General features: G+C 40.7%; 1 protein-coding gene across 1 annotated transcript in view; it reads right to left on the minus strand.

The window, feature by feature from the left end:
• Positions 1-8,691: 8,691 nt before the first annotated feature.
• The window catches only part of LOC149416499 (uncharacterized), a 48,992-nt gene continuing 30,350 nt past the window's right edge, over positions 8,692-27,333 (minus strand). The window contains exons 10-22 of the mRNA XM_089642010.1: positions 26,341-26,519; positions 25,988-26,145; positions 25,594-25,751; positions 25,200-25,530; positions 24,806-24,963; positions 24,412-24,742; positions 24,018-24,175; positions 23,427-23,757; positions 23,033-23,190; positions 22,713-22,939; positions 22,245-22,437; positions 13,170-13,345; positions 8,692-9,049 (exon numbers count right to left, since the gene is read on the minus strand). Coding sequence (XP_089498136.1) covers positions 8,765-9,049; positions 13,170-13,345; positions 22,245-22,437; positions 22,713-22,939; positions 23,033-23,190; positions 23,427-23,757; positions 24,018-24,175; positions 24,412-24,742; positions 24,806-24,963; positions 25,200-25,530; positions 25,594-25,751; positions 25,988-26,145; positions 26,341-26,519 — 2,843 coding nt within the window. The 3' untranslated portion in view covers positions 8,692-8,764. The remainder of the gene's footprint in view (positions 9,050-13,169; positions 13,346-22,244; positions 22,438-22,712; positions 22,940-23,032; positions 23,191-23,426; positions 23,758-24,017; positions 24,176-24,411; positions 24,743-24,805; positions 24,964-25,199; positions 25,531-25,593; positions 25,752-25,987; positions 26,146-26,340; positions 26,520-27,333) is intronic.

The raw sequence follows: 27,333 nt of genomic DNA on the forward strand, positions 1-27,333 counted from the left end.
ATTATGTACATGTTTGTAGTTCGCATTTTGCAAAAAAATTAAAAACGACGTGGCTCGTTGAAAAAAAATGCTTTGCCGACCCTTAATCTTCCAGATATCGGAATATATCGGGATTTACCTGGTGCACAAGGGACCCGGGATGTTAACCAAAATGCAGGTGCGAATCTCCCTCTGTTTGTTTAATGTTTCTAATGTAACTTATCATTAACTTTATTTATTATTAGAGAGATAGAATGAAAGAATAGACGTTGATTTGAGTCGTTATTATGATAAAAATATTCATTCAATAGAATTATTATTTCTTCAAAGCCAGCAACTGAATTACAGATATAATATTCTATGTTTTGTTTGAGTAATGTGATGTTTATTTATTTCAGAAGCTAATGTCTTCCCTGAACCCAGCAGCGGGCTCATTGCTGCCAATATGGACGTAGAAGCGTATACCTTCATACGCTTCTATATACAACTGTTTTATTTTTCTCTAAAGTAAATAATATTCTAATATTCTGTTTTGGTGTGTTAACATTTTATTGTCATTTAAAATGTGTTTTGTGTTTACACAAGCTTGTATGTCCCTTTTTGTGTTATCTGTGTTTGAGTAATAAAATAATTCATGCAATTACGAGTTTTTCATTTTTAAATAATATTTTAGGCTAATAAATTGGGACCGTATTTATATTGTCTATGGTAGTACCGTTTTTTTTTTTTACTTTCCTCTATCTTTGGTCGATGGTTTGTGACGTCGTGACAACATATTCCCTTCTCTTTCTTTTTCTCTTAGTTCCAAAAAAATCCGTCGGACGAAATATGTTCAGTACTAAAAGCACGAAGATGACGATCTAGGTGTAAGTTCATTTATGGACTTTCCTAAAAGTTAGTGCGCCAAAACCTGATTTATCAATCGGGCTTTGTCTGTCGGATGAGTCACCAGCTCAGGGTAGCAAGGTAGATGACTCCATACTCAGGAGGTGGGCACTGCTGTGAATATCATTTGGGCACTGTGTAGAGGAGGAATAGGTTTGTAATAAAATAGTTTAAAATTATCCCAAGAAAATAAGTTATATGTTGAATATTACATAATTGTAAGCGACTGGGCAGACGGATCGGTCAACTAGGTGCTAAAGAAGGTATCACAAAGTAAATTTTCTTAGAAGATTAAGAAATAAACTAAATGGAAACACTACAGAGTTCATTTATAAAACTATAGTTGCTCCACATTTAGATTATTGCTATACTATGTTATATTTGCCCAATGAAGGAAATTTGAACAGACTATATGTTATACAGAATAGAGCTATGAGATGTATACTGGGAAAAGGCAAATAAGCAAACATTAATCAAATGAGAGAGCAGCTAAATTGGATTCCAATAAAAAAAGAGACTGTTATTTAATGTGTTAACTTTTGTGCATAAAGTCATGAACAACCAAATGCCAAAATATTTTAAGGATGAAATTGTTTTTAATATAGATGTTCATAATTACGAAACCAGAAATGTAAATGGAATTAGATTGCCACATATGAAGAAATTAAAATCACAGAACCGCCTAATGTACAAAGGACTAAAGATGTATGATGAAATATGCATGTAAGTCTGAAGAATGAATGTATTTAAAAAGAAATGTTATGTTTATTGTAAAAATATTTAAAGTTACAAAATGAAATATTATCGTGTTTATATTCAAATGTTGTATAAACTAACTCAATAAATAATATAAAACAAACAAACCTCACCCCATAAACCAATGGCAGAGGTGTTGTTTAAATATAAACGTGATAAGACGTTTCATTTATGTTTGAATATGTTGATAAACAATTACATTTAATCTTCCAGATTGAAGAAATTTGACAAATTCCAAAAACGTTCGGTTTTACCTTATATATCCCGAAATTAAAATTAATTTAATTAAAAATGTTGTTAAACGTCGTGTTAACTTACATCAATTTGAAATAATCTACCCAGAATTAGTGATTTCTCGATCTTTTGACTAATTTTAACATTTAATTTAGAAAGTAAAAAGTCATCAATGTCACAAAGTAATTCCATAGATAAAGTTGAAGTTGAAAAGAGTGGCTAGAAGAGCTTCAGGACCAACCTGATATTTAGGCCAAATTGGTGTTCTTATGCAACAGGCATTTTATGATGCCCCTAGGAAATAAAATAATGTTCTCTTTGTTTTCCGTCAGCCCCGGTTCACTCGCAAGACTTTCCAAAAATCGCTCAAATGCATGCCACGTCATACTTATAATATACGTGGTAAGCGTTTTTTCAACTGAGTGGACGATATCTCTCAGTATCTCGTTGATATAAGACCACCATCCGGAATTGAAACGTCGCTTGAAATGGCTTTGGCCATGTTTGGTGGCCGATCCAGGTATAATATTACCTGGAATAGCCAGGTACTCCCCCATCTCTTTCCTTCAGCCTCACAAAATACCGTAATTGGGGATGCCATAGTCTCAGTTGGGACTATTGTGCGGTTTCACATCAAAAAAACTTTTTCACTTTTAAAATTAAAATATTACAATTATTAAATATGAATGTAAATTTCAAATACACAAATATAAAAGTTAACAATACCTAGCTTCTAAAATGGAATTCGTTAACGACAACTTAAAATAAGAAGTTTATAGCACATTTAAAATATTCCAAAATTTTATGAGGAAATTCAACAGCTAAAACACTTGAATATATAAAACTAGCCTGACCCCCATAGAAATTGTTCAAAAAGTCATAATAAAAATAATACTAAAAAACCTCCAGACTTCTCCACTGAACGCATATCCGAAGAATTCAAAATTCCTACATGGACGGGTTGTTTCGGAGAATTTGAACAATTCTTCAAATTTCAAAGTTAATTTTCAGGTTCTGTGAAAGATTTTTCCAAGTTCTGTTTTTATTTCAGTTCTGTCAAGCAACTAGCCTATAATGATATAATAACAGAACTTGAATAGGACTTTCACAGAACCCGAAAATGAACATTGAAATTTGATGAATTGTTCAAATTTTCCGAAACAACTAGTCCAACACTTTTTTATGAAAAATTCAAATTATAAAAGAAAAAGATAAATACTGATTCATGGCTGAAAATCGAACCAGACTTAAATATATATTTGCATGCCCTAAACTACACACTTCTTTTGCCCAGCACCATTATACCCACCAAGGAAAATGGTTCTTTGATAAATTACCAGAAGAAATTAGAAGCATTAATGATAAAAAAAAAACAAATATTGAACCATATAAAAAAAATATTTTATGGAAATCGTTAACAAAAAAACTAATTCCCCTAGTTTCACTTGAAAATCTCACAAATTATCCCACTATACTCTATTTATCCTCCATAATATATATTTTTTCTTCCTTCCAAATACAATAATTTTTATGGATTTTAATTCTGTAATTTTTTTTTTACTTTGTAACCTAGTTATATTATTTTTTCGCAAATGTACACTCCTCTTCCATCCACAAGCAAATGCTTTTAATGGAAGTGTAGTATAAATTAAAACAGTGTGACTTGTAAACATTGTATATTTGTTGTAAAAAACACAAATAAAAGGTCAGCTGGGGTAAATGCGTTTATTCATTATATTGCATCTATTCATCCTCCTTCGTTTGATGTTTAAAATATATGTAATTAATGCCATCCTGTAACTAATGCCATCTAGTGATTTTCTTGTGTATTATGTCATCATTCAGAAGTCTGTAGGCATCGCTCCTTCGTTTAATGTTTAATGTAGATGTAATTAATGCCATCTAGTGATTTTCTTGTGTATTATGTCATCATTCAGAAGTCTGTAGGCATCGCTCCTTCGTTTAATGTTTAATGTAGATGTAATTAATGCCATCTAGTGATTTTCTTGTGTATTATGTCATCACTCAGAAGTCCGCAGGCAATGGCAAAAAAGTGAGTGAAAAATGAGTGACGTGTCGCATTTTGTATCTTCTATAATCTTGAATTTCTTTCTGATCACCTTGATAGAGTGTGGGTTTTAAATTTACGGTGAGTTAAAAAGAAATAATACTATTTTCAATTAAACTTTACGGGAGTAAGTTACGTAATGCACATTAAAAACACTGTACTGGACACTAGAGGTGGGTCCTATGAGTACAATTCGTTACTGGGTACAATGAGTACAGGTACAGAGAAATACCGGTGACAAAATACTCAAAAGTATTTAATACCGACCTGAGGATTGATTCAGAATAAGTAATTCTAAACTGCACTCACATAAATTCTGCCCACATATTCCCCACAAATTTTCTACGCAAGCTTGATTCCCCCATTTATTATTCGAAATCCTTGAGGAGGGTTGTTAAATAATTTCTGTAAAACATAATTCCCCACGAAAACTTTCAAAATGAGTACTCCCCCACCAAAAATTTTAAATCCATGGGGGGGGGGGGTTGTTACAGAATTTCTGTGATTCCAGGATTAACCGTTGAAAATTCTCGTCAAAAATACCCACTAAAAATACCCATCAAAAATACCTTCTAAAAATACCCATCATACCTATTAAAAATATTTTATCCCGGCATAAAATACTTATGAGTATTTTGTAGATCTGTCACAAGTACAAAGTATCTACTGTACTTTTACTGGGTATGATAAATACGCCTCACCTCTACTCGACACCTATGCCAGTGACATCGACTCCTTTCCCTTACTGTGCTAAAAAAATACACGCGTTACGGTGCTGTGTAGTCAGTACACATCTCAAAATAAACAATTTAATATGGGAAAAATATGAATATTCATAGCTAATCGATTATAATTATTATATGTTATATCAAAAGTGATAATAATTGTAATTTAATTGCTGAAAACTTGAAAAAACCATCGGCAGATGCTAAAGAAACGTGCGAGGGATCCACATCTAACGACGGTTCGAGGCCAACTGGCTAGCGGCGCGGCTGGTAGCTGGCACAAACACAGCTGTGCGGTCGTAGGTATCGATGGTCTAAATCAAAAACAACAACTGCAGAAGTGTGGATATCTCATGTTCCCGCATAGCGAATTAAAGCGGGACATCAATAGCGTGTCATTTCCTCGCACACTCTTCGCGTATTTTGTATCACACGGTTGATTGTATTGGTGTATTTGTTCCCGATTTTTAACAAAAAAACTCTGATTTTTAATTGAATTTGAAAACTATGTAATATATATTTTTTTAATTCAGTGCATAAATGTATAACGGAGGAATACCTAAAATCTGAACCCAGAATTTATTATATTTATAGAGTTATTAAAGTTATTAGAAGCAATGTGTAGTAAATATACACCACAGATGAGGAAAGGTTAAAATGCCGGTTTCCACTCGGGGGTATCACAGGGAAGGATTTGCAATGAAACACAACTTTGCGAATGTCGTCGGACAACTGACTAATTGGGCCAGTTGTGTGCATATTTATTGAGTTGAAATTCAACAGTTTATTCATGTGTTAATGTGCAGCAATTATTTTTATCACTAAACAGAATGGATGAGAGCATTAAGGAACAAAGAAAAAATAACCGAAATTTAATTACTACGGTTAAATCCCATTTGACACGTGATACGTGTCCGGTGATAAGCATCATAAAGGATTCGACGTCGTAAAATGTGTGATAACAGATAAACATTCATTTCCTTAATTATTTAGGAACATCCACCAGCTGTCTGGTACAAACATAAAAGACATCAAATTCAAACTCTAATGTACAGATATTCCAACAAATTATTAGAAATCCGCGAGAAAAAACGTAAAAACTCTTACGGTTAATGGTTGAATATTTCTGTTTTTGTCCGAACTTGTTCTTGTGACGTCATGCAAAATAAATAACGGGCGATATCTCTGTCGATGTGTAAAGTTACAGGAATATGCCCATAGATGGCAATACGATGCATATTTACAGAATCTATGCGACGCCTGATGTCCATAGCCGTCCATACACCTTTGGCGAAAGTGTGTACCATCATTCATGGGCGCCGGGGGGGGCAAGGGGGGGCACTTGCCCCCCCCCCCCTGGATTGATTAAAAATAGTCAAATAATGTTAATTTTATTTTAAATAATTAGATATTGTGTTTGCCTTAAGTCAAATCCTTCGATATTGTGCAAACTGGTATACCACATTGATAATTTTGAAACTGAAGTCTTGAGTTGGTTTGATTTTTGTAAAACGCGAGAATACAAAAGTAGCCAAGACTTCATCGACTTGTTACCTTTTACAAAGTTTTATCCGAGTGTCAGGTATGCCTTACTAGTTTTGCTAAGATTACCAGCAACAACATGTACGGTGGAGCAATCGTTCAGCACATTACATCGTGTAAAAACATGGCTTAGATCAAACGTCTGTCTGGATTGTGCATGTTAAGCGTACACAGAGACAATGTGAACTGCAACAAAAAAGACTTTATGGACAAAATTGTAGAGTTTGTTTGGTAGAGATAACAGACGACTCCAGTTCTTGTTTAAAGAATAAATTTTATTTTAAATTTATGTTGTTATAGTATACATATATATTGTGTTAAATTGTTACTACAGTATGCCCTTCATTACTACAGTGTTCTGTAGGTTCGTTCACCATACAAATACTCTACAGTAAATTAAAACTACATTAAAACATTAGTAAAAATATTTTGCCCCATCCTAGAAAATTTTCTGCGCGCCCATGCCATAGTTCATTAGCGTCCATACTCCCGGAAAGGTTAAAATAATTATTTTAAAGAAACCATTGCAAAAAAAATAAAAATAAAAAAAATATATATATATCAGTTGAGTCTATTTTACGCTTATTAGTAAGGTATTTGTTCAATAACCGCTAACCAGTTAAATAATATTAAAAAAAAAAACACATTTATTAGTTAGACTGTATATATATTTTAAAACATTGGGTTATTATACATTTTAAATTCCTGAAAAAAAACTATGAATTGTTTTTATTATTTTGGAATTGGTTGTATCTTGAACATAGCAATTATCATTATATTATTGTAATAAAAGAAACTTGTTGATTTAATAATCTCTGTTTTGAATTAGCTTTCCTAAATGACACGCTATCACAATTTTTAAAATGTACGTCCAAGGTACAAACTTCGCAATATGTCCGACGTACAACACTCTTGTTGTAAATTTCTAATCTAAATTAGCATTGCCTAAAATCACCATTAATTTCAAACATACAAATCAAAGCACGCTCAACAGATGCTAAAATCACACAAAATAAAGTGGGCAAATGTAAGAACATATTTTTGCAGTAGGGATTGTTATCAGGAACTTTTTTAATATATATGCCTTCCTGCAAATAGCAAAGCTTCCAAACATCCTGTTGACAGATCAATCCACCAGCATAATGGCAACCTTTCACAATCATAATCATATTTTAAAGTCAAATTAGATTTAGATTTTTCAGCAAAACCCTGCCATCTATTGGGAATGTCAACAAGCTCTAAATAATTTAGTTCTCCTTTAAATACATAGAGGCATGAAACAATTCTTGAGGTACCATATAAAAAAAATGTATAATTATTAACACAATGTTTGCGGCCGGTCAATGATTTCAATCCACTTTGTAAAGCGGACAATTTTTTCAGATTCGCACGTAAATGACAGACGCAATATTTTTTACAAATAATTTGTAACAGCAGAATGGAGGCAAAAGCAAAAATGGGGAACGTCTTGAACCAAAGAATATCGTTACAGCATTGAAAAAATGTAAAGATACAAAACAGAATGTTACCGCAATGCTGTATGTTCTAGGGCCACAGTCTGACACCCGGCAATGTCTCTACGAATTGCCGGGTATTCTAATTTTTACTTAACAGAATAACAATGCGTTTTGGCTTTTCCCGTCGTCTACCAATAGCAAAAAAATACATAAAAAACGCTTCAAAGCGTCTCCCTCTTTCTACCAATCGTACCAAAAGACGCGTTTAGGCGTCTCCAACAAACGATGTGATTAACCCTTTCAGCCCCAGTGTTAATTCAAATTAACGTGAACTTTGTGATTTTTTTACCGTAATGGTAGCAATTTAGAAAAGACATGTTTTTGTTTTCTTATAGCATGTAATTTTTTCTGTGGCGTCCGCTCGGTTGAAATCCTTATTCCCGCCACAACATCGACAAATATTTTGACATCTGCTGATTGTGAGTTTCATTGAATTTCTGCCGTCATTGATTACTTCATTTAAGGTGAGATATCAATATTTTCTAATAGAATTATAAATATTTTAACGCATAAAGATGTGTTCTACAGTAATAAAATCAGTCCAATTCACTTTTCACAATCATTTGCCAGAATATTGTAAATGAATTTCAATGTTCATTCAAATTAACACTGGTATTGACGGACATGTTTTCGACTAGCGTGGTGAATTTTTAAATATTTATTATCCTAGATTATTTCTTTATTTCTGAATGAATTTTAGTAAAAATGTTATTTGTTTGTACCTTAGAGATTATAACTACATTGTAAATGTACATTTTTGACATGAAACAGTTATTAGTATGACTTTTGTGTTATGTTTATTTCACCTTACTATTTAAAAAATACCCTCTGACATCCAATGTTAATCCAAATTAACATAGAAAAATTTCTAAAAAACAAAAAAAAAATCATTTTCAAAAATTTTCAAATAATTTTCTAATGTATTATCAAGCATTACATATTTTATATGTGTGGAAACAATAATGCGGGTGTGAAAGGGTTAATAAAAAAGCAAAAAATAAATTATGGAAAAGTGATAATAGATTCACAGTAACAACTTATACACGAAAGCCGCTTTGTTAATACTGCGGGAAGATTGCAAGATATTTGAGTGAGAAACCGATAAGGTAAACTGATACGCTTGTGCAAGACACAAGCACGCGGGTGTTTGCCTTGTTGGTGGAGGCAGCCACAGCGGTGTGGTTCCTGTCGGTGTGGGGGCGGCGCGTCCGCACCGTCAGCTGGAATACTGCCTCGGCCACTCCGCGGGCCGACCGGACCAGAAGGGAGAACTCACCAGAGTCCGAAGGCAGAGCTTCAAGGATGCTAAGCCGGGCTATGTAGCAATCAGGCGACGAGGAGTTCTGCAAACAGCGTTTAGTTACATGTATATTAACGCTCTTTTAAATAGGAATACATTCTACAAAGTGTATAAACATTGGAGGGGACCCCGCCACTTTCGAAACATACGCTTTTCTCTTTCACCGCACACGTCAAGAGTCTGCTCTCTTACCCTCCAATGTCCTTGCATACGGGGTTAGCAAGCAGTATGCAAGTACTTACAATGTCCCTGAATACGGGGTTAGCAAGCAGTATGCAAGTACTTACAATGTCCCTGAATACGGGGTTAGCAAGCAGTATGCAAGTACTTACAATGTCCCTGCATACGGGGTTAGCAAGCAGTATGCAAGTACTTACAATGTCCCTGAATACGGGGTTAGCAAGCAGTATGCAAGTACTTACAATGTCCCTGAATACGGGGTTAGCAAGCAGTATGCAAGTACTTACAATGTCCCTGCATACGGGGTTAGCAAGCAGTATGCAAGTACTTACAATGTCCCTGCATACGGGGTTAGCAAGCAGTATGCAAGTACTTACAATGTCCCTGAATACGGGGTTAGCAAGCAGTATGCAAGTACTTACAATGTCCCTTAATACGGGGTTATCAAGCAGTATGCAAGTACTTACAATGTCCCTGAATACGGGGTAAGCAAGCAGTATGCAAGTACTCACATACATTAGTTTAATATTACAGACACCACAATCTGAAAATAAAAGGGTAAATAATGTAAAATAAACTGCATTATATTTTATTATAAGCAATAATTATTAGCCTGAAACACCAACACAAATTGAAAAAAATCTCCCGAGAATAAGAAATGCTGCCGACGGGAATTGAACCTGCAGCCTTGACCGGTGTCCACGGCATTTAATTTTTAGTTAATGTTAATTTCAGGCTAATAATTATTGCTTGTCCTTTGTGCTCTGCATAATAAAACATTGTCTTGTTTATCTTTAAGTCAAAATATTACACCATTATTTTTATTTATTTTTTTGTATTTAATAAATGTTTACATGTTACATTTTTTGACATTTTTTTAATTACCATACTAGGCTAATGCCCGTGTTATGGTAGTTATACATGAAATAATAATAACAATGACATAAAAGAACTAAAAAATACTATTTTATAGAAACATAAGTATGCAAGTATGAATCATACATGAAGAAATAATAAAAATAACTTAGAAGAACTAAAAAATACTATTTTATAGAAACATAAGAAGTAAAGAAAAAAAAAACAAATTTAATGATAAATAAAACTAAAAACAAATATTTTAACATTAATAGTAAACTGAAAAATAAAGAAAAAGTACATGTATATTTAAAAAGATACAAATAAAAATTAAAAATATTAAACTTAGAGCGTGAGCACACAGAGAGCGGTCAGGAGGTCCGAGTTCCGAGTTCCGCGTTCGGCGTTCATTAGAATGTACTGATACTATAACAACAACGCACACAGTGGGCAGTCAGACCGCGGCGGTCAAAACGGAACGCTGCGTTCTAAGAGTTCTTTTGCCGCCGAGGCAGAGAACGCCAGAACGCCGCGATGTTTGAGGTTACAAACACAGAAATGTTAATTGAATTGGTTAGGGAAAGGAGTTTGTTATACGATTTAAGTGATATAAATTATAAAAAACGCGAAAAAAAAGTCGAAGCTTGGTTTGAAATTGCTACTAGTAAATTTAAATTTTAAGTAAATTTTATTATTAGTAAATTCGCCTTGTTCTTCTCGCGTTGTGTTGATTGGGTGCACCCAATACTTTTTTTTATTTTTAGAAGCTGTTAAGCTCCACAAGAGCAATATATTTTCACGGATGATGAACTTTCTAGTGACATGTTGCATATGCAAAGACCCAAACGAAACTAGAACGCGAGAATTTGAACGCCGCTTGTGTGCGTTGGAACTCTTGAGCGGTCAACGGTCACTAGAACGCAGAACTCTGAGAACGCTCTCTGTGTGCTCACGCCCTAAGATTAAAATATAAACATAATTAATATAGATTGTTTAATGCATATAATTGTTTGTGTGCAAGTTTATTTATCGTAGGTATTATCTATAAGACAACGTTTATTATAATGATAATGATAATGAATAATATGTCCCGACGCCATCTAGTAGGAAATTTAGTATTTAACAATTCCTTTGGTTGTTGGTTGTTTTCTGGTGAAAAAATCAATAAGCAATAATTGTTGATTAAAATACTAGCATTATATATTTATTGTATTATTTGACAGTTAAAAATAAGCCGACGTTGTGGTTCAGTGCACCTGACCAGTAATCAGAAGGGGTGGGTTCAATTCCAGTCTGCGGTATTTATTATTTGGCAGTTAAAAATAATCAATTCACGTCTGCGGCATTTATTATTTGGCGTTTAAAAATAAGCCCACGTGGTGGTTTAGTTCACCTGACTGCCAATCAGAATCGGCAGCGGCATTTATTATTTTCTGAAGATTTTTTCAATTTTGTGTTAGTTATTATTACTTATAATAATGTTTTGTTTACTTTGACACCACACGCGAGACAAACAATACACAGAGAATAATTATTTTCCTTTCAGTCATCGTCATCTTCGGGGATGCTGTGTGAGCATACTAATCAAATAAAAAATGTAGCCCTGCTTATTTATTTACTAAGAATTAACGGCACAAGTGAATTTAAATTTAAATTTCAGTGTTTTTGATTTATCTAAGAGATGCTGTTGATTTTTATGTTTCCATAATATGAATTAAATTTTTTTTTCAAATTAACTCCCAGTGATTTCATTACCTTAGTTGGACAAGGTTTTTTAAAGACATTTTTTTCTAAATGAACTGAATTCAAAACCATTTCTTTTGTCCATTTTTATCCAAAATAACTTTCAAAGTCATCTTGGTTGTATTTCTGTAGTTACTTGTATGACGAAGTTCAAAGTTTGAAGGATTTTAAAGATAAGATAGGCCGTAATTATTTTCTTCAGGGCATTCTGTTGAGCTATATTGGGAGGTGGGTTTGAGTACCGCCGCCCACTTATTGGATAACCAACACCTCTGCTATAAGTCGCCCCAAGTGGTTAGCTACGTCTGGTGAGTTAGCAGAGATGAGATGTGTTCAGGATGTGCCTGCCCACAAGCTGCGTGGTGTACCAGATCGGGAGAGGCTCTCTCTTGAACCATTGCCTTTTGACTGACTTTTCTCTACCTTCTATAAATATAATATGCATGTATTATATGCATCTTCCGCAAGAAATAATTACTGTATTATTTAATAGCTGAAGTGTAGCCGGCTATTAAATAATATTATGATGTTTTGTATTTTTGAGTAGCGCAGTTTCAATGACAAATAATCTAACGGCGATGGTTGGGTTAGGTTAGGTTAGGTTGGGTTAAGTATTATCAACGCCTTGGCGCATAGGAAAGTTGGCGCCCGGAGCGCACTGCTCCAATTGCGTCCACTAAGGATCGGCCTTTATTATGGTTAGCAAACAACTTCACTCTAGTTTAGTACTTTATCGAAAGTACAAACTCAAAATTCGATCATAACCTAACATTAAGGTTATTATTTTTTTGGTAAACTAATGTTTAAGACAAGATTTTTTATGCATAGCACAAAGGGTAACAATTATTTTACAAGCAATAATTATTAGCCTGAAACACTCATCCACATTGAAAAATCTCCTGATAAAAGTTACATGACGCCAACGGGACTTGAACCCGTGTCCTTTCGATTTCCGGTCGACAGCTCTGACCACAAGTTCTAGTATCTTCACCAAAAAATGTAGACAATTTGTCTTGACGCCATCTAGTGAGAGAGTTAGCACTTACAATGCCTTTCTCATATAAAATAAAGTTGGTTGTTTTCAGGTGAAAAATGTAATAAGCAGTAATTGTTGAATGAAACACTAGTAAATATTGAATTATTTCGCGGATAAGAGATAAGCCGCCATAGCTCAGTGGTCAGAGCTGTCGACCGGAAATCGAAAGGACACGGGTTCAAGTCCCGTTGGCGTCATGTATCTCTTATCAGGAGATTTTTCAATGTGGATGAGTGTTTCAGGGTAATAATTATTGCTTATAAAATAATTGTTATCATTAAGGTGTATAAAAATACCTACATAATATATTAAAATTGAAAGGATAAGTTGTACTCTGATGGGTGCTTACCGTGTAGTTGTGCGTCACAATGCGGCCATGGCTGGCAGCCAGCGGCAGAGCAAGGCCCGCAGCGAGCCACACTACCCGGCTGGGCGCGGGGGCTGAGCAGTACTCGCTCTCCAGCAGCACGGGGCCCCCCTCTACAGCCGGCACCGTGGCGTTAGTCGGGTACACTGTGGGGCCCCCTGCAGTCATACACGTACACTTATTTATTTATTTATTTATTATTGGATAATTTGTATAGCGCCGCTTTTGTGAGATATCACCTCAGGGGCGCTTTACAGTTGATGCAGGTATAAATATTACAAAAATAGAGTGAAGTTAAGTTAAGTAAAATGAAGTATAGGAACAGGTGACACGAAGATAGAAGATGGAGACTCTGCAGCAAGAATCCTAGGTGGTGAAGAAACTGGATCATCTGCTGCAGCGAGAGAGTCCACCAACAGTGCCAGCACGAGGTTCGTCATCCGTCCAGGTATGTGTCTGCTGCTAATAAAGCGCTGACACACTATCCTCTCACAGATGCCAGACCTTGGCAGCATCTCTGTGACGTTCTACGAAGATAGAAGATGGAGGCTCTGCAGCAAGAATCCTAAGTGGTGAAGGAACTGGACCAGCTGCTGTCCACCAACAGTGCCAGCACGAGGTTCGTCATCCGTCCAGGTATGTGTCTGCTGCTAATAAAGCGCTGACACACTATCCTCTCACAGATGCCAGACCTTGGCAGCATCTCTGTGACGTTCTACGAAGATAGAAGATGGAGGCTCTGCAGCAAGAATCCTAAGTGGTGAAGGAACTGGACCAGCTGCTGTCCACCAACAGTGCCAGCACGAGGTTCGTCATCCGTCCAGGTATGTGTCTGCTGCTAATAAAGCGCTGACACACTATCCTCTCACAGATGCCAGACCTTGGCAGCATCTCTGTGACGTTCTACGAAGATAGAAGATGGAGGCTCTGCAGCAAGAATCCTAAGTGGTGAAGGAACTGGACCAGCTGCTGTCCACCAACAGTGCCAGCACGAGGTTCGTCATCCGTCCAGGTATGTGTCTGCTGCTAATAAAGCGCTGACACACTATCCTCTCACAGATGCCAGACCTTGGCAGCATCTCTGTGACGTTCTACGAAGATAGAAGATGGAGGCTCTGCAGCAAGAATCCTAAGTGGTGAAGGAACTGGACCAGCTGCTGTCCACCAACAGTGCCAGCACGAGGTTCGTCATCCGTCCAGGTATGTGTCTGCTGCTAATAAAGCGCTGACACACTATCCTCTCACAGATGCCAGACCTTGGCAGCATCTCTGTGACGTTCTACGAAGATAGAAGATGGAGGCTCTGCAGCAAGAATCCTAAGTGGTGAAGGAACTGGACCAGCTGCTGCAGTAAGAGAGTCCACCGCGTCCAACAACAGCGTCCAGGTATGTATCTGCTGCTAATAAAGCGCTGACACCTCACATAGATAAGAGACCCTGGCAGCACTGCTGTACTGCAGCACTTCACATTGATAGACCAGCCAATCAGCGAAAGGGGGCCAGAACAGGCTTCGGGAAGCGTTGCAACCGCCTCTGACAGTATACAGGCCATAATCACTATTTTACCCACCTCACTCATTTTTAGCGTCACTACGCCAGGTGGTTCGGATAAAAACGAACATTCAGATCCTGCACAGATAAGTTCCACAATGGACTTGTGTGCGTAGAGTCTTCTGGTGCCAACAAATGTCTGACATAAATGACAGAAGAGAGTTTGAATTTCCGGGTGCAAAGGTGAAATATTTAATGTTTTAAAAATATGTTTTGCAAAATACGAAAGGGTTTCGTATTTGTCTGTAATTTTTTTTCTGTTAAGCATTTTATGACGGTCAGCGGAATTACATTTACTAAATTTATTTTATTTATTTATTACACGCCCTAGTGGGCTTTTCTTTAAAAAAATACAAGCATTTTGTATCAGAGTAAACACTTAGAAACTAATACAATAAAGAAGAATGTAAACATAATGGCAACAATGAATCCTCACGCATATAATTGAATTTAAAAGATTCAACAAAACAAAATAGTAGAAGCGGAGAAGTTATATGGGTACATAGGTCTATTTGTGTCTAGAAGAATAAAAGTGATAGAATATACAACATTTATACTGATTAGTTTTCAAATGAAATATATCACCCAGATCAGAATATTTGTTTCCGAGATTGTGAAGTCTCGGAATCGGAGAATTTTGGTAAGCTAGTGTCCTGGTGTTATTAAAGTAAAATGTCGGCATGATTTTTTGGGAACATGGATATTGATACATTTAAGTAATTCGGGACAGTCAATATTAAAATGTAGTATTCTTTGTAACAGTATTAAATCTGTGCTTATTCTTCTTTCTGTAAGTTTCAATAATTTTCAAAATGAATTCAAATAAGTCGAAGATACACCTGTTTAGTATTGAAACAGTTTTTTTTGGATAATACCTACTATCATTTTTCCCATCATATACCTACTATCCATCTCCTTCCCTAAAAACAGTCTTACCCACATTGGAGAAATTATGAAGATTTATGTTGCACTGTAAATTATCGCAAGTCTTAACCTTAGTTTCGTCGTTGTATTATTCATATGCAAATATCAAAATTCTCTCGTTTTTCTCGTTCATCTCGTTGTGGAGGAAATTTCACCCAGTGCAAGTGCATCGAGAGCCCTATTGCCTGGATTCATGGGAATTCCAGGTAGGCTGTTTCCTTCATTCCACATTTCCTGTGATTTATTCAGAACCAATTGAATGAGCTCCTTACTGTCGTTTTTTAATATAAATTTGATTTACAGTTCATTTTTTTTTTTTTTTTTTTTGTTGTTTGTTTTTGGGGTGTTATGCCGTGTTGCGCTAACTCCTTCTTTAGCCGACGTTTCGGACAGCGTTGCAGTGTCCATCATCAGGGCAGATCCGGTAGATCCGAAGATGTGTAATTTTTGGTTGTCGAGTTTGTGCTTATTTATTTGTGGCCTGGGCCCGTCCAAGTGCGAAATGCAAACGGAAGTGGCGACATCTTGTGGCGAATTGTGAAAGCACAGTATTTATGTTAGCCTGGGGCCCATCCAAATGTGAAATGCCAACGGAAGTGGCGCCATCTTGTGGCGAATTCTAGAATTAGAAAACCGATTGACAGAGGTAAGAGTAGATGTACCCAGTATCAAGGTTTAAATGCAATGGTTTTATATTGTATTATTATATGGTATTGGAGTATACTTAGACATGTTATTTGCGTTTAGCTTTGGTGTAGCCGTCAATTACCGGATACCAAGAGCTGTTGAGCTTAGCTCCGTCGTCTCTATTGATATTAAATGGATTTTTGTAGATTTCAATTGCCTCCATAATCAGGCGTGATCTATAAGTTTTGGGTCTTCCCAGGACCTCGGGAGCAAATCCAAAGTAATGGCCGGTTGGATTTGCTCCCGAGGTCCTGGGAAGACCCAAAACTTATAGATCACGCCTGATTATGGAGGCAATTGAAATCTACAAAAATCCATTTAATATCAATAGAGACGACGGAGCTAAGCTCAACAGCTCTTGGTATCCGGTAATTGACGGCTACACCAAAGCTAAACGCAAATAACATGTCTAAGTATACTCCAATACCATATAATAATACAATATAAAACCATTGCATTTAAACCTTGATACTGGGTACATCTACTCTTACCTCTGTCAATCGGTTTTCTAATTCTAGAATTCGCCACAAGATGGCGCCACTTCCGTTGGCATTTCACATTTGGATGGGCCCCAGGCTAACATAAATACTGTGCTTTCACAATTCGCCACAAGATGTCGCCACTTCCGTTTGCATTTCGCACTTGGACGGGCCCAGGCCACAAATAAATAAGCACAAACTCGACAACCAAAAATTACACATCTTCGGATCTACCGGATCTGCCCTGATGATGGACACTGCAACGCTGTCCGAAACGTCGGCTAAAGAAGGAGTTAGCGCAACACGGCATAACACCCCAAAAACAAACAACAAAAATGCTTTTGGCCGTGAGAATCTAAAAACTTACCTACAGTAGAGGTGAAGCGTATTTACTAGAACAGATGTTTGGAACAGATATTTCAAAGAGACTTTCGTACTTAGTATTTGTTCTTAAGTATTGCGCGTCTTGCGAGTCTTGCGCGTCTTGCGAGTATTGCACGTCTTGCGAGTCTTGCGAGTATTGTACGTCTTGCGAGTATTGCACGTCTTGCGAGTATTGGACGTCTTGCGAGTCTTGCGAGTATTGGACGTCTTGCGAGTCTTGCGAGTATTGGACGTCTCACGCGTCTTGCTAGTCTTGCGCGTCTCGCGTCTCGCGTATTCATACCGAGGGCGGGGCATATGTATAGGCATCTCGTTACTCGCTTACATAAGAAGAGTGTTTCCCTAATCTTTGAATATTAGGGAAACACTCTTCTTATGTAGGTGAGTAAGGGAGAAAGGATATGATACTGAATTAATTTAGTAGATCGCGATCAGCGCGATCTCGACTGGTATTGTCAATAAATTCCGACAGTATGCGTCCACCAGTTAAAAAAGGTTTTAGCAAGAGTACAAAAGCATCGCCGGAGACGAGGTCCGGCCGGGCGCTTCCTACCTAGTGCACATAATTAGTGCACGGCTAATGTATTATTTCTCGCTTTCGAAAATTGGAAGCTATCTTGTGCGAACTGTGAACGAAAGTGGCGCCATCTAGAAATAAAATATTAGGGCTTTATAAAAAAATATTTTCACTGTGTTCTTTGTTGGCATTTAAAATCTTTGTTGTTGAGATGCACCACCATAATAAAGCTTGGCTTGTGTATGTGGGGGTGTAATATTATGTTCGTTATTTTTACTATGAGTATTCTGTTTATATTTTCAGTGTATTTTTAAGGTGGTATTTAAAATGTTTATTGTTATTTCTAATACTTTCTGATAATGTATTAAAAAAAATTCACTCCAAGATATTTATAGTTGAATTGCACTGTTTTTTAATTACTTTCTCGAGTTGTGAGAGTTGATGTTTATCTGGGTTTTCTATTATTTTAAAAGGTGCAGTTTTATTTAGACTATTTTCTTTGTAAATTTGTAAAATTACGTGATATAAAAATAATGCATTTAGTTTTCTGACTTTAAATTCTTTAAACAGAAGTTCTGATGAATATGTACCTATATGATTTAAGTGGAATTATTTTTTAATTATTATTTTTTTGAATCTATGATGTATCTTAGTTTCCTCACTCTGTCTTTGAGTACTTTAATGTGTGTGGACGATTTTATGCATTAATTTGTCTACTGTAATGTATAGGTATTTTATTTCGGTTTGGTTTTCTATCACTAAACACGAGATATTGCAGTTATGTTGTTGTGTATTTGCTTAGAGTGGATTATAATTAATTTTTCTTTAGTGTTCCTTGTTTTTTTATGCAGAATTGCATATAATAAATTTTTTTTAAACATAGTGTTAAGTAGTAAATTTATGTCAAACCACTTCTTTAGTTCATTAATATATCTGTGTTGGCCATGTTGTTTATTTCCGTCTATGTTTAGCTTTTATTAGTAGCACTGTGTCGTCCTTTTGTTTCACCTTAATTACTATAAAAGGCAATCTGCTCTGCATCTGGGAAATTGAAATTTTAACATTCTGATTTTCATTTAAATAAAATGAAAATTCGCTTTCGTTGTATGGGATGACAGACATTTAATAATTTAACTTCTCGGGGCCTCTTATTTAGGTAGCAAGTTTTCCGTGCTAAGACTCATTTATCAAATTAATTAGGTAAGGTAAGATGAGAACCTCCGAAACCGGTTCGTTCAGACAGTAATAAATAAAGTTTTAAAAATTTATTTTATTTTGCTTCATTGAAATTGAAATCCCATGATGGATTTGAAATGATAATTTTTTGGGGGAATTACTTTTTGAGAAATTCTCTAACAACCCCCCCCCCCCCCCCTTATATAATGAGTAATAAGTGAAATACTAGGGAACAGGTATTTGGACTAGGTATTTATTCGTACTTGTACCAATTGTTCCGAGTATCAAGAAGAGCTAGTACGACTCACCTCTAACCTACAGTTCATTTTATTATTATTATAATGTAAAGAGCAGGCAGCATTCTGCTGATGCGCTCATATCTGATTTCACAACAAGTTTGCCAGTAATTGAGTTGTTTTAAGTTTGAATTAAGTCCTTTCTTCTCTCCAAATGTGAATCCAATAGAGCTTTTAATTGATTTATATTTGTTGCATCGATGACATGTTGTGTAGAACACGTTACAACACCATTGCAAGAATCTTGCATATTTGGAGTCACTTTAAAAGACTACAGATGTAGAAGATCCTTTCTAAAAGAATTAAATATTTGCTTTCTACATTAGAGACTTGAAATAAAAATTCCATTGACTAATTCATTTGTGACTTGGGAATATGTGGCATTGAATAAAGTAATTTTAAAAACAAAATAACAGTTTGCCTACTTGAAATCAGTGCAGCAAATAATTGTTGAAACAAGTAAATAAAGCGTGTAATGACTTACTTGATGACAAAACAGCAAATTTTGAGATGCGCGTAAAGGTGAATACATCTGTATGTGCCTAAGTTCGAAGCCCACAGACACAGAGCAAATATGTCACCCTAACCAGTGGCGGTTTTCTCTAAAGTGCGTTTGTGCGGCGAACCCCCATTAAAAAGATGAGAAAATAAAACAAACTTGTTTTATAATAATATAAGCACATTATAGATAGCACGCTATTAAAATTTCGCCTTCAAAACCCGCGCCACCGAAAAATACGATACATATTCCAAATTTTGTGCGAGTTGAAATCCGCGCCAAACTCTTCATACAAAAGAATTTTAGCCGGTACAGATCCCTATGACGGTGACATATACAAAATTTGGTCTTTCTTTGCAAAAGTAAGACAAATTGTGTGCGCCGAACACGCGTTATGTTATCACGTGACCTCCGAACATTGACGAATGTAACCGAAGAAACCCGAGAACTTCGCGGTCGACGTTTGACCTTTAGGGAAGCAAGTGTTATTTTTTATGTTATATTATGGTATTTAACTTTGTAGTCATTTTTGTACATATTTTTGTTTTCTTGTTTCTGCATTTCTCCAACCGTTTGCTTATGGCATTTGCAAATCTACTACCTATTGAAGTAGACTTAGTAAATTTATTTCGTGCCACCTTTATTTGTTTTTTTTTTATGTTTTAAATATCTATTATATGTATATTCTACGAAATTATTCTTCTCGAAAAAACAATAATAATTAGCAACATACATTGAGTGCTATAAAAACATTAAACAATTTAATTCCTATAAAACTTTTCTCATTATCTAATATTTGTGTCTAGTGAAGTGATTTAAAAACAATAATATGTAGGTACCCCTCCCACTAACTTTATTTAAGTTGTGTGACTGCTGCCGTATTCGACTATTTGACGAAGGACAACAGTAAGTAAATTTTAATTAGATATGTTTATCTTCTCTTGAATTTCTGAACCCCCTGTTAAAAAGACCACGAACCGCCACTGACCCTAACGCAGAAGTTCCCAAAGTGGTCTATATTTATTTTTATTTTTTCATGTTCTCCATAAAACGGTTATACACCAATATATCAAGGAGAAGATTACAAATTAAAAAGCTTACAGAGGCAGTTTTACTATTTCGTGACATGTGTTAAAAGATAGTTACTGAATTGTCTGTAGGTGACATTGAAAATGTCTATGGCTATGCAGAATCGTTAAGCAGTTGAGTCGCTCTGTTTATTGGCGCGTTCTGATAGGCAGAAGTCCTCGCTTTCGGAGCATATAAGAGTGCATGGGATCTCCCTCCAGTATTATTGTTAGTTAACCTCTTTCAACATAGGCGGATTGTGTATTGTACCAGAGATTAACTTAAAAAAGTGTTTGCCTCAAAATATTTTTCTGCGGGCTTCTAATGTATTGAAATCGAGCATTCCTGTTAAGAACAAGGATGGATACAGGAATGGATAGTATGTATATTCCCTCATATACAGGTAACGCATAAAACTTTTTTGTACTTTTTCTATTTCAAAGATATGGTTTTGTTCTGAAGGGGGCCAAATAATGGAGCTGTATTCCAGGATGCTGCGGACAAGTGCTTCATATGTTCTTGGACTCCCAGGGGTCGATATCGGCTTGCTGGGGGTCAACATTTAGGAGTTCCGTAAATGAAACAATAGACGTAATACAAATATAATAGACTGTGAATTTACTTATTTGATATTTGTATTTTTATATTTTGTAAAGTTGTTAATTGAGGTATATAAATAGAGTCTACGTTCCTTTTCTCTTCAGAATTAATATATTAAAGCAAAACATTGCACATTGGAAGCCGCTAATTATCCTAATTCCCCAACTTGATTTTGAAAAACATCCAGGGTAATAATGACGTTCAACGTTTAAATGCACTTCACACAGGCTTCAAAACTAAGTTTGAGGACATTTTAACTATGGAAATGGAACGTTGAAGAATCGGATATCATGTGACAAGAAGAACTGACAAATAACTTAAGGGGTAGTTCTGTAGGGCCAGCTACAGAAAGAAATTCCTGTTGCTTATCCTGTTCCATTTTCATTTGGTGTAATACCTCACAAGGGTGCCCCTGTCTGCACAATGTAAAGACAGAGGAACTATACCGCCACCCGGTTGTTGGACAGGCAAGGGAAGGGAATCTTTTTACGAAAAAAAAAAAAAATTTCATGGGTCGTTAATAGTTTTAGGAAAATTCAATATTCGGCAGGCAGGGGATCTACGGAATTTTTTTTTTTTTGAAAGTGGCAAAAACGGGACAAAAAAATTTAGGAACCTCTGCCCTAAAGAACTCGGTAATGTTCGGTTCCAAGTCCAACAAAGCATTTGTGACGCACAAGAATAACTAATTTTGGCTCTTAGAATACTACATCACCGTTCAGAACAGACTTTATGTTTTATGAATTATACCATAGGTTTCTTAGCTTCCTTGACTGTAATGTTATAATCGAGTGGGTCTTGTCGGCCATAATTATCCTTTGGTGGTTCAACGCACGTCTGCACCGGGAGCACGGTGGGGTAAGTAGATATGCCTACCTGAAGAGAGAGCGTGCCGCCCCGCTTCGGGCCCTGGCCGGCCCTGACAGCGGTACTCCCCGCGGGAGGTGTACAGCAGTCCGGCGGGGGCGGGGGCCGCAGAGCTCGACACGTGCGGAGACCAACAACCCTCGCTTCTTTGGTGGTTCAACGCACGTCTGCACCGGGAGCACGGTGGGGTAAGTAGATATGCCTACCTGAAGAGAGAGCGTGCCGCCCCGCTTCGGGCCCTGGCCGGCCCTGACAGCGGTACTCCCCGCGGGAGGTGTACAGCAGTCCGGCGGGGGCGGGGGCCGCAGAGCTCGACACGTGCGGAGACCAACAACCCTCGCTTCTTTGGTGGTTCAACGCACGTCTGCACCGGGAGCACGGTGGGGTAAGTAGATATGCCTACCTGAAGAGAGAGCGTGCCGCCCCGCTTCGGGCCCTGGCCGGCCCTGACAGCGGTACTCCCCGCGGGAGGTGTACAGCAGTCCGGCGGGGGCGGGGGCCGCAGAGCTCGACACGTGCGGAGACCAACAACCCTCGCTTCTTTGGTGGTTCAACGCACGTCTGCACCGGGAGCACGGTGGGGTAAGTAGATATGCCTACCTGAAGAGAGAGCGTGCCGCCCCGCTTCGGGCCCTGGCCGGCCCTGACAGCGGTACTCCCCGCGGGAGGTGTACAGCAGTCCGGCGGGGGCGGGGGCCGCAGAGCTCGACACGTGCGGAGACCAACAACCCTCGCTTCTTTGGTGGTTCAACGCACGTCTGCACCGGGAGCACGGTGGGGTAAGTAGATATGCCTACCTGAAGAGAGAGCGTGCCGCCCCGCTTCGGGCCCTGGCCGGCCCTGACAGCGGTACTCCCCGCGGGAGGTGTACAGCAGTCCGGCGGGGGCGGGGGCCGCAGAGCTCGACACGTGCGGAGACCAACAACCCTCGCTTCTTTGGTGGTTCAACGCACGTCTGCACCGGGAGCACGGTGGGGTAAGTAGATATGCCTACCTGAAGAGAGAGCGTGCCGCCCCGCTTCGGGCCCTGGCCGGCCCTGACAGCGGTACTCCCCGCGGGAGGTGTACAGCAGTCCGGCGGGGGCGGGGGCCGCAGAGCTCGACACGTGCGGAGACCAACAACCCTCGCTTCTTTGGTGGTTCAACGCACGTCTGCACCGGGAGCACGGTGGGGTAAGTAGATATGCCTACCTGAAGAGAGAGCGTGCCGCCCCGCTTCGGGCCCTGGCCGGCCCTGACAGCGGTACTCCCCGCGGGAGGTGTACAGCAGTCCGGCGGGGGCGGGGGCCGCAGAGCTCGACACGTGCGGAGACCAACAACCCTCGCTTCTTTGGTGGTTCAACGCACGTCTGCACCGGGAGCACGGTGGGGTAAGTAGATATGCCTACCTGAAGAGAGAGCGTGCCGCCCCGCTTCGGGCCCTGGCCGGCCCTGACAGCGGTACTCCCCGCGGGAGGTGTACAGCAGTCCGGCGGGGGCGGGGGCCGCAGAGCTCGACACGTGCGGAGACCAACAACCCTCGCTTCTTTGGTGGTTCAACGCACGTCTGCACCGGGAGCACGGTGGGGTAAGTAGATATGCCTACCTGAAGAGAGAGCGTGCCGCCCCGCTTCGGGCCCTGGCCGGCCCTGACAGCGGTACTCCCCGCGGGAGGTGTACAGCAGTCCGGCGGGGGCGGGGGCCGCAGAGCTCGACACGTGCGGAGACCAACAACCCTCGCTTCTTTGGTGGTTCAACGCACGTCTGCACCGGGAGCACGGTGGGGTAAGTAGATATGCCTACCTGAAGAGAGAGCGTGCCGCCCCGCTTCGGGCCCTGGCCGGCCCTGACAGCGGTACTCCCCGCGGGAGGTGTACAGCAGTCCGGCGGGGGCGGGGGCCGCAGAGCTCGACACGTGCGGAGACCAACAACCCTCGCTTCTTTGGTGGTTCAACGCACGTCTGCACCGGGAGCACGGTGGGGTAAGTAGATATGCCTACCTGAAGAGAGAGCGTGCCGCCCCGCTTCGGGCCCTGGCCGGCCCTGACAGCGGTACTCCCCGCGGGAGGTGTACAGCAGTCCGGCGGGGGCGGGGGCCGCAGAGCTCGACACGTGCGGAGACCAACAACCCTCGCTTCTTTGGTGGTTCAACGCACGTCTGCACCGGGAGCACGGTGGGGTAAGTAGATATGCCTACCTGAAGAGAGAGCGTGCCGCCCCGCTTCGGGCCCTGGCCGGCCCTGACAGCGGTACTCCCCGCGGGAGGTGTACAGCAGTCCGGCGGGGGCGGGGGCCGCAGAGCTCGACACGTGCGGAGACCAACAACCCTCGCTTCTTTGGTGGTTCAACGCACGTCTGCACCGGGAGCACGGTGGGGTAAGTAGATATGCCTACCTGAAGAGAGAGCGTGCCGCCCCGCTTCGGGCCCTGGCCGGCCCTGACAGCGGTACTCCCCGCGGGAGGTGTACAGCAGTCCGGCGGGGGCGGGGGCCGCAGAGCTCGACACGTGCGGAGACCAACAACCCTCGCTTCTTTGGTGGTTCAACGCACGTCTGCACCGGGAGCACGGTGGGGTAAGTAGATATGCCTACCTGAAGAGAGAGCGTGCCGCCCCGCTTCGGGCCCTGGCCGGCCCTGACAGCGGTACTCCCCGCGGGAGGTGTACAGCAGTCCGGCGGGGGCGGGGGCCGCAGAGCTCGACACGTGCGGAGACCAACAACCCTCGCTTCTTTGGTGGTTCAACGCACGTCTGCACCGGGAGCACGGTGGGGTAAGTAGATATGCCTACCTGAAGAGAGAGCGTGCCGCCCCGCTTCGGGCCCTGGCCGGCCCTGACAGCGGTACTCCCCGCGGGAGGTGTACAGCAGTCCGGCGGGGGCGGGGGCCGCAGAGCTCGACACGTGCGGAGACCAACAACCCTCGCTTCTTTGGTGGTTCAACGCACGTCTGCACCGGGAGCACGGTGGGGTAAGTAGATATGCCTACCTGAAGAGAGAGCGTGCCGCCCCGCTTCGGGCCCTGGCCGGCCCTGACAGCGGTACTCCCCGCGGGAGGTGTACAGCAGTCCGGCGGGGGCGGGGGCCGCAGAGCTCGACACGTGCGGAGACCAACAACCCTCGCTTCTTTGGTGGTTCAACGCACGTCTGCACCGGGAGCACGGTGGGGTAAGTAGATATGCCTACCTGAAGAGAGAGCGTGCCGCCCCGCTTCGGGCCCTGGCCGGCCCTGACAGCGGTACTCCCCGCGGGAGGTGTACAGCAGTCCGGCGGGGGCGGGGGCCGCAGAGCTCGACACGTGCGGAGACCAACAACCCTCGCTTCTTTGGTGGTTCAACGCACGTCTGCACCGGGAGCACGGTGGGGTAAGTAGATATGCCTACCTGAAGAGAGAGCGTGCCGCCCCGCTTCGGGCCCTGGCCGGCCCTGACAGCGGTACTCCCCGCGGGAGGTGTACAGCAGTCCGGCGGGGGCGGGGGCCGCAGAGCTCGACACGTGCGGAGACCAACAACCCTCGCTTCTTTGGTGGTTCAACGCACGTCTGCACCGGGAGCACGGTGGGGTAAGTAGATATGCCTACCTGAAGAGAGAGCGTGCCGCCCCGCTTCGGGCCCTGGCCGGCCCTGACAGCGGTACTCCCCGCGGGAGGTGTACAGCAGTCCGGCGGGGGCGGGGGCCGCAGAGCTCGACACGTGCGGAGACCAACAACCCTCGCTTCTTTGGTGGTTCAACGCACGTCTGCACCGGGAGCACGGTGGGGTAAGTAGATATGCCTACCTGAAGAGAGAGCGTGCCGCCCCGCTTCGGGCCCTGGCCGGCCCTGACAGCGGTACTCCCCGCGGGAGGTGTACAGCAGTCCGGCGGGGGCGGGGGCCGCAGAGCTCGACACGTGCGGAGACCAACAACCCTCGCTTCTTTGGTGGTTCAACGCACGTCTGCACCGGGAGCACGGTGGGGTAAGTAGATATGCCTACCTGAAGAGAGAGCGTGCCGCCCCGCTTCGGGCCCTGGCCGGCCCTGACAGCGGTACTCCCCGCGGGAGGTGTACAGCAGTCCGGCGGGGGCGGGGGCCGCAGAGCTCGACACGTGCGGAGACCAACAACCCTCGCTTCTTTGGTGGTTCAACGCACGTCTGCACCGGGAGCACGGTGGGGTAAGTAGATATGCCTACCTGAAGAGAGAGCGTGCCGCCCCGCTTCGGGCCCTGGCCGGCCCTGACAGCGGTACTCCCCGCGGGAGGTGTACAGCAGTCCGGCGGGGGCGGGGGCCGCAGAGCTCGACACGTGCGGAGACCAACAACCCTCGCTTCCTGCGACACATTACATATATACATGAAATTAGTTAATTCATTAGCGCACAACAACATCAAAACACAATACATCAAAACAAAACACAATTTGAAAATGGATTACTATGACGATTTTTCGGTCCCAGACACTAAGGTTTATGAAAATATGACAGAACTAAATAACTACATAATTGAGGGAAATACAGATTTCAATTTAATAAATTTAAATATAAGAAGCATACGCAAACATTTTGATGATTTCTGTATTTTCCTCAATTCTCTAGATTTTCGTCCAAATGTAATCATACTTACCGAAACGCAAATGCGTGACTCAATACCCTACCACATCTCCGATTATGAGACTTACTCACTACCCTGTAAACATACTTCTCACGATGGTCTCTCAATATTTTACAGTTCAAATAAAATAACTAACGTAATAATTAATATCCCCAAATTTAAGTATTCTAATGCCATACATTTATCCTTCACACATAACAGTAAAACATACTCTATACTTGCTATATATCGCTCCCCTTCCTTAGACTCTAAATCCTTTATCACAGAACTTAAATATTTTATAAATGAAAATATTTGCAATCAATCCGATTTCTCATTTATTGTAGGTGATATAAACATCAACATTGATAATTCGATCCTAAACCCTATTGCAAACGAATATCTAAATGTTATATATAGCGAGGGTTATCTGTCTTACATAAATAAACCCACTAGATATGGCCATCACGCTGATTCTTGCCTCGATCCTATATTACTCAAAACTAATACAAATTTTATACCCAGATCAGCTGTCCTAAAATTCGATATCACAGAC

The sequence above is a fragment of the Hesperophylax consimilis genome, chromosome 17 (genome assembly GCF_061612785.1).
Source record: "Hesperophylax consimilis isolate HC1 chromosome 17, BYU_Hcon_1.0, whole genome shotgun sequence".
In the NCBI taxonomy this organism is placed as follows: domain Eukaryota; kingdom Metazoa; phylum Arthropoda; class Insecta; order Trichoptera; family Limnephilidae; genus Hesperophylax; species Hesperophylax consimilis.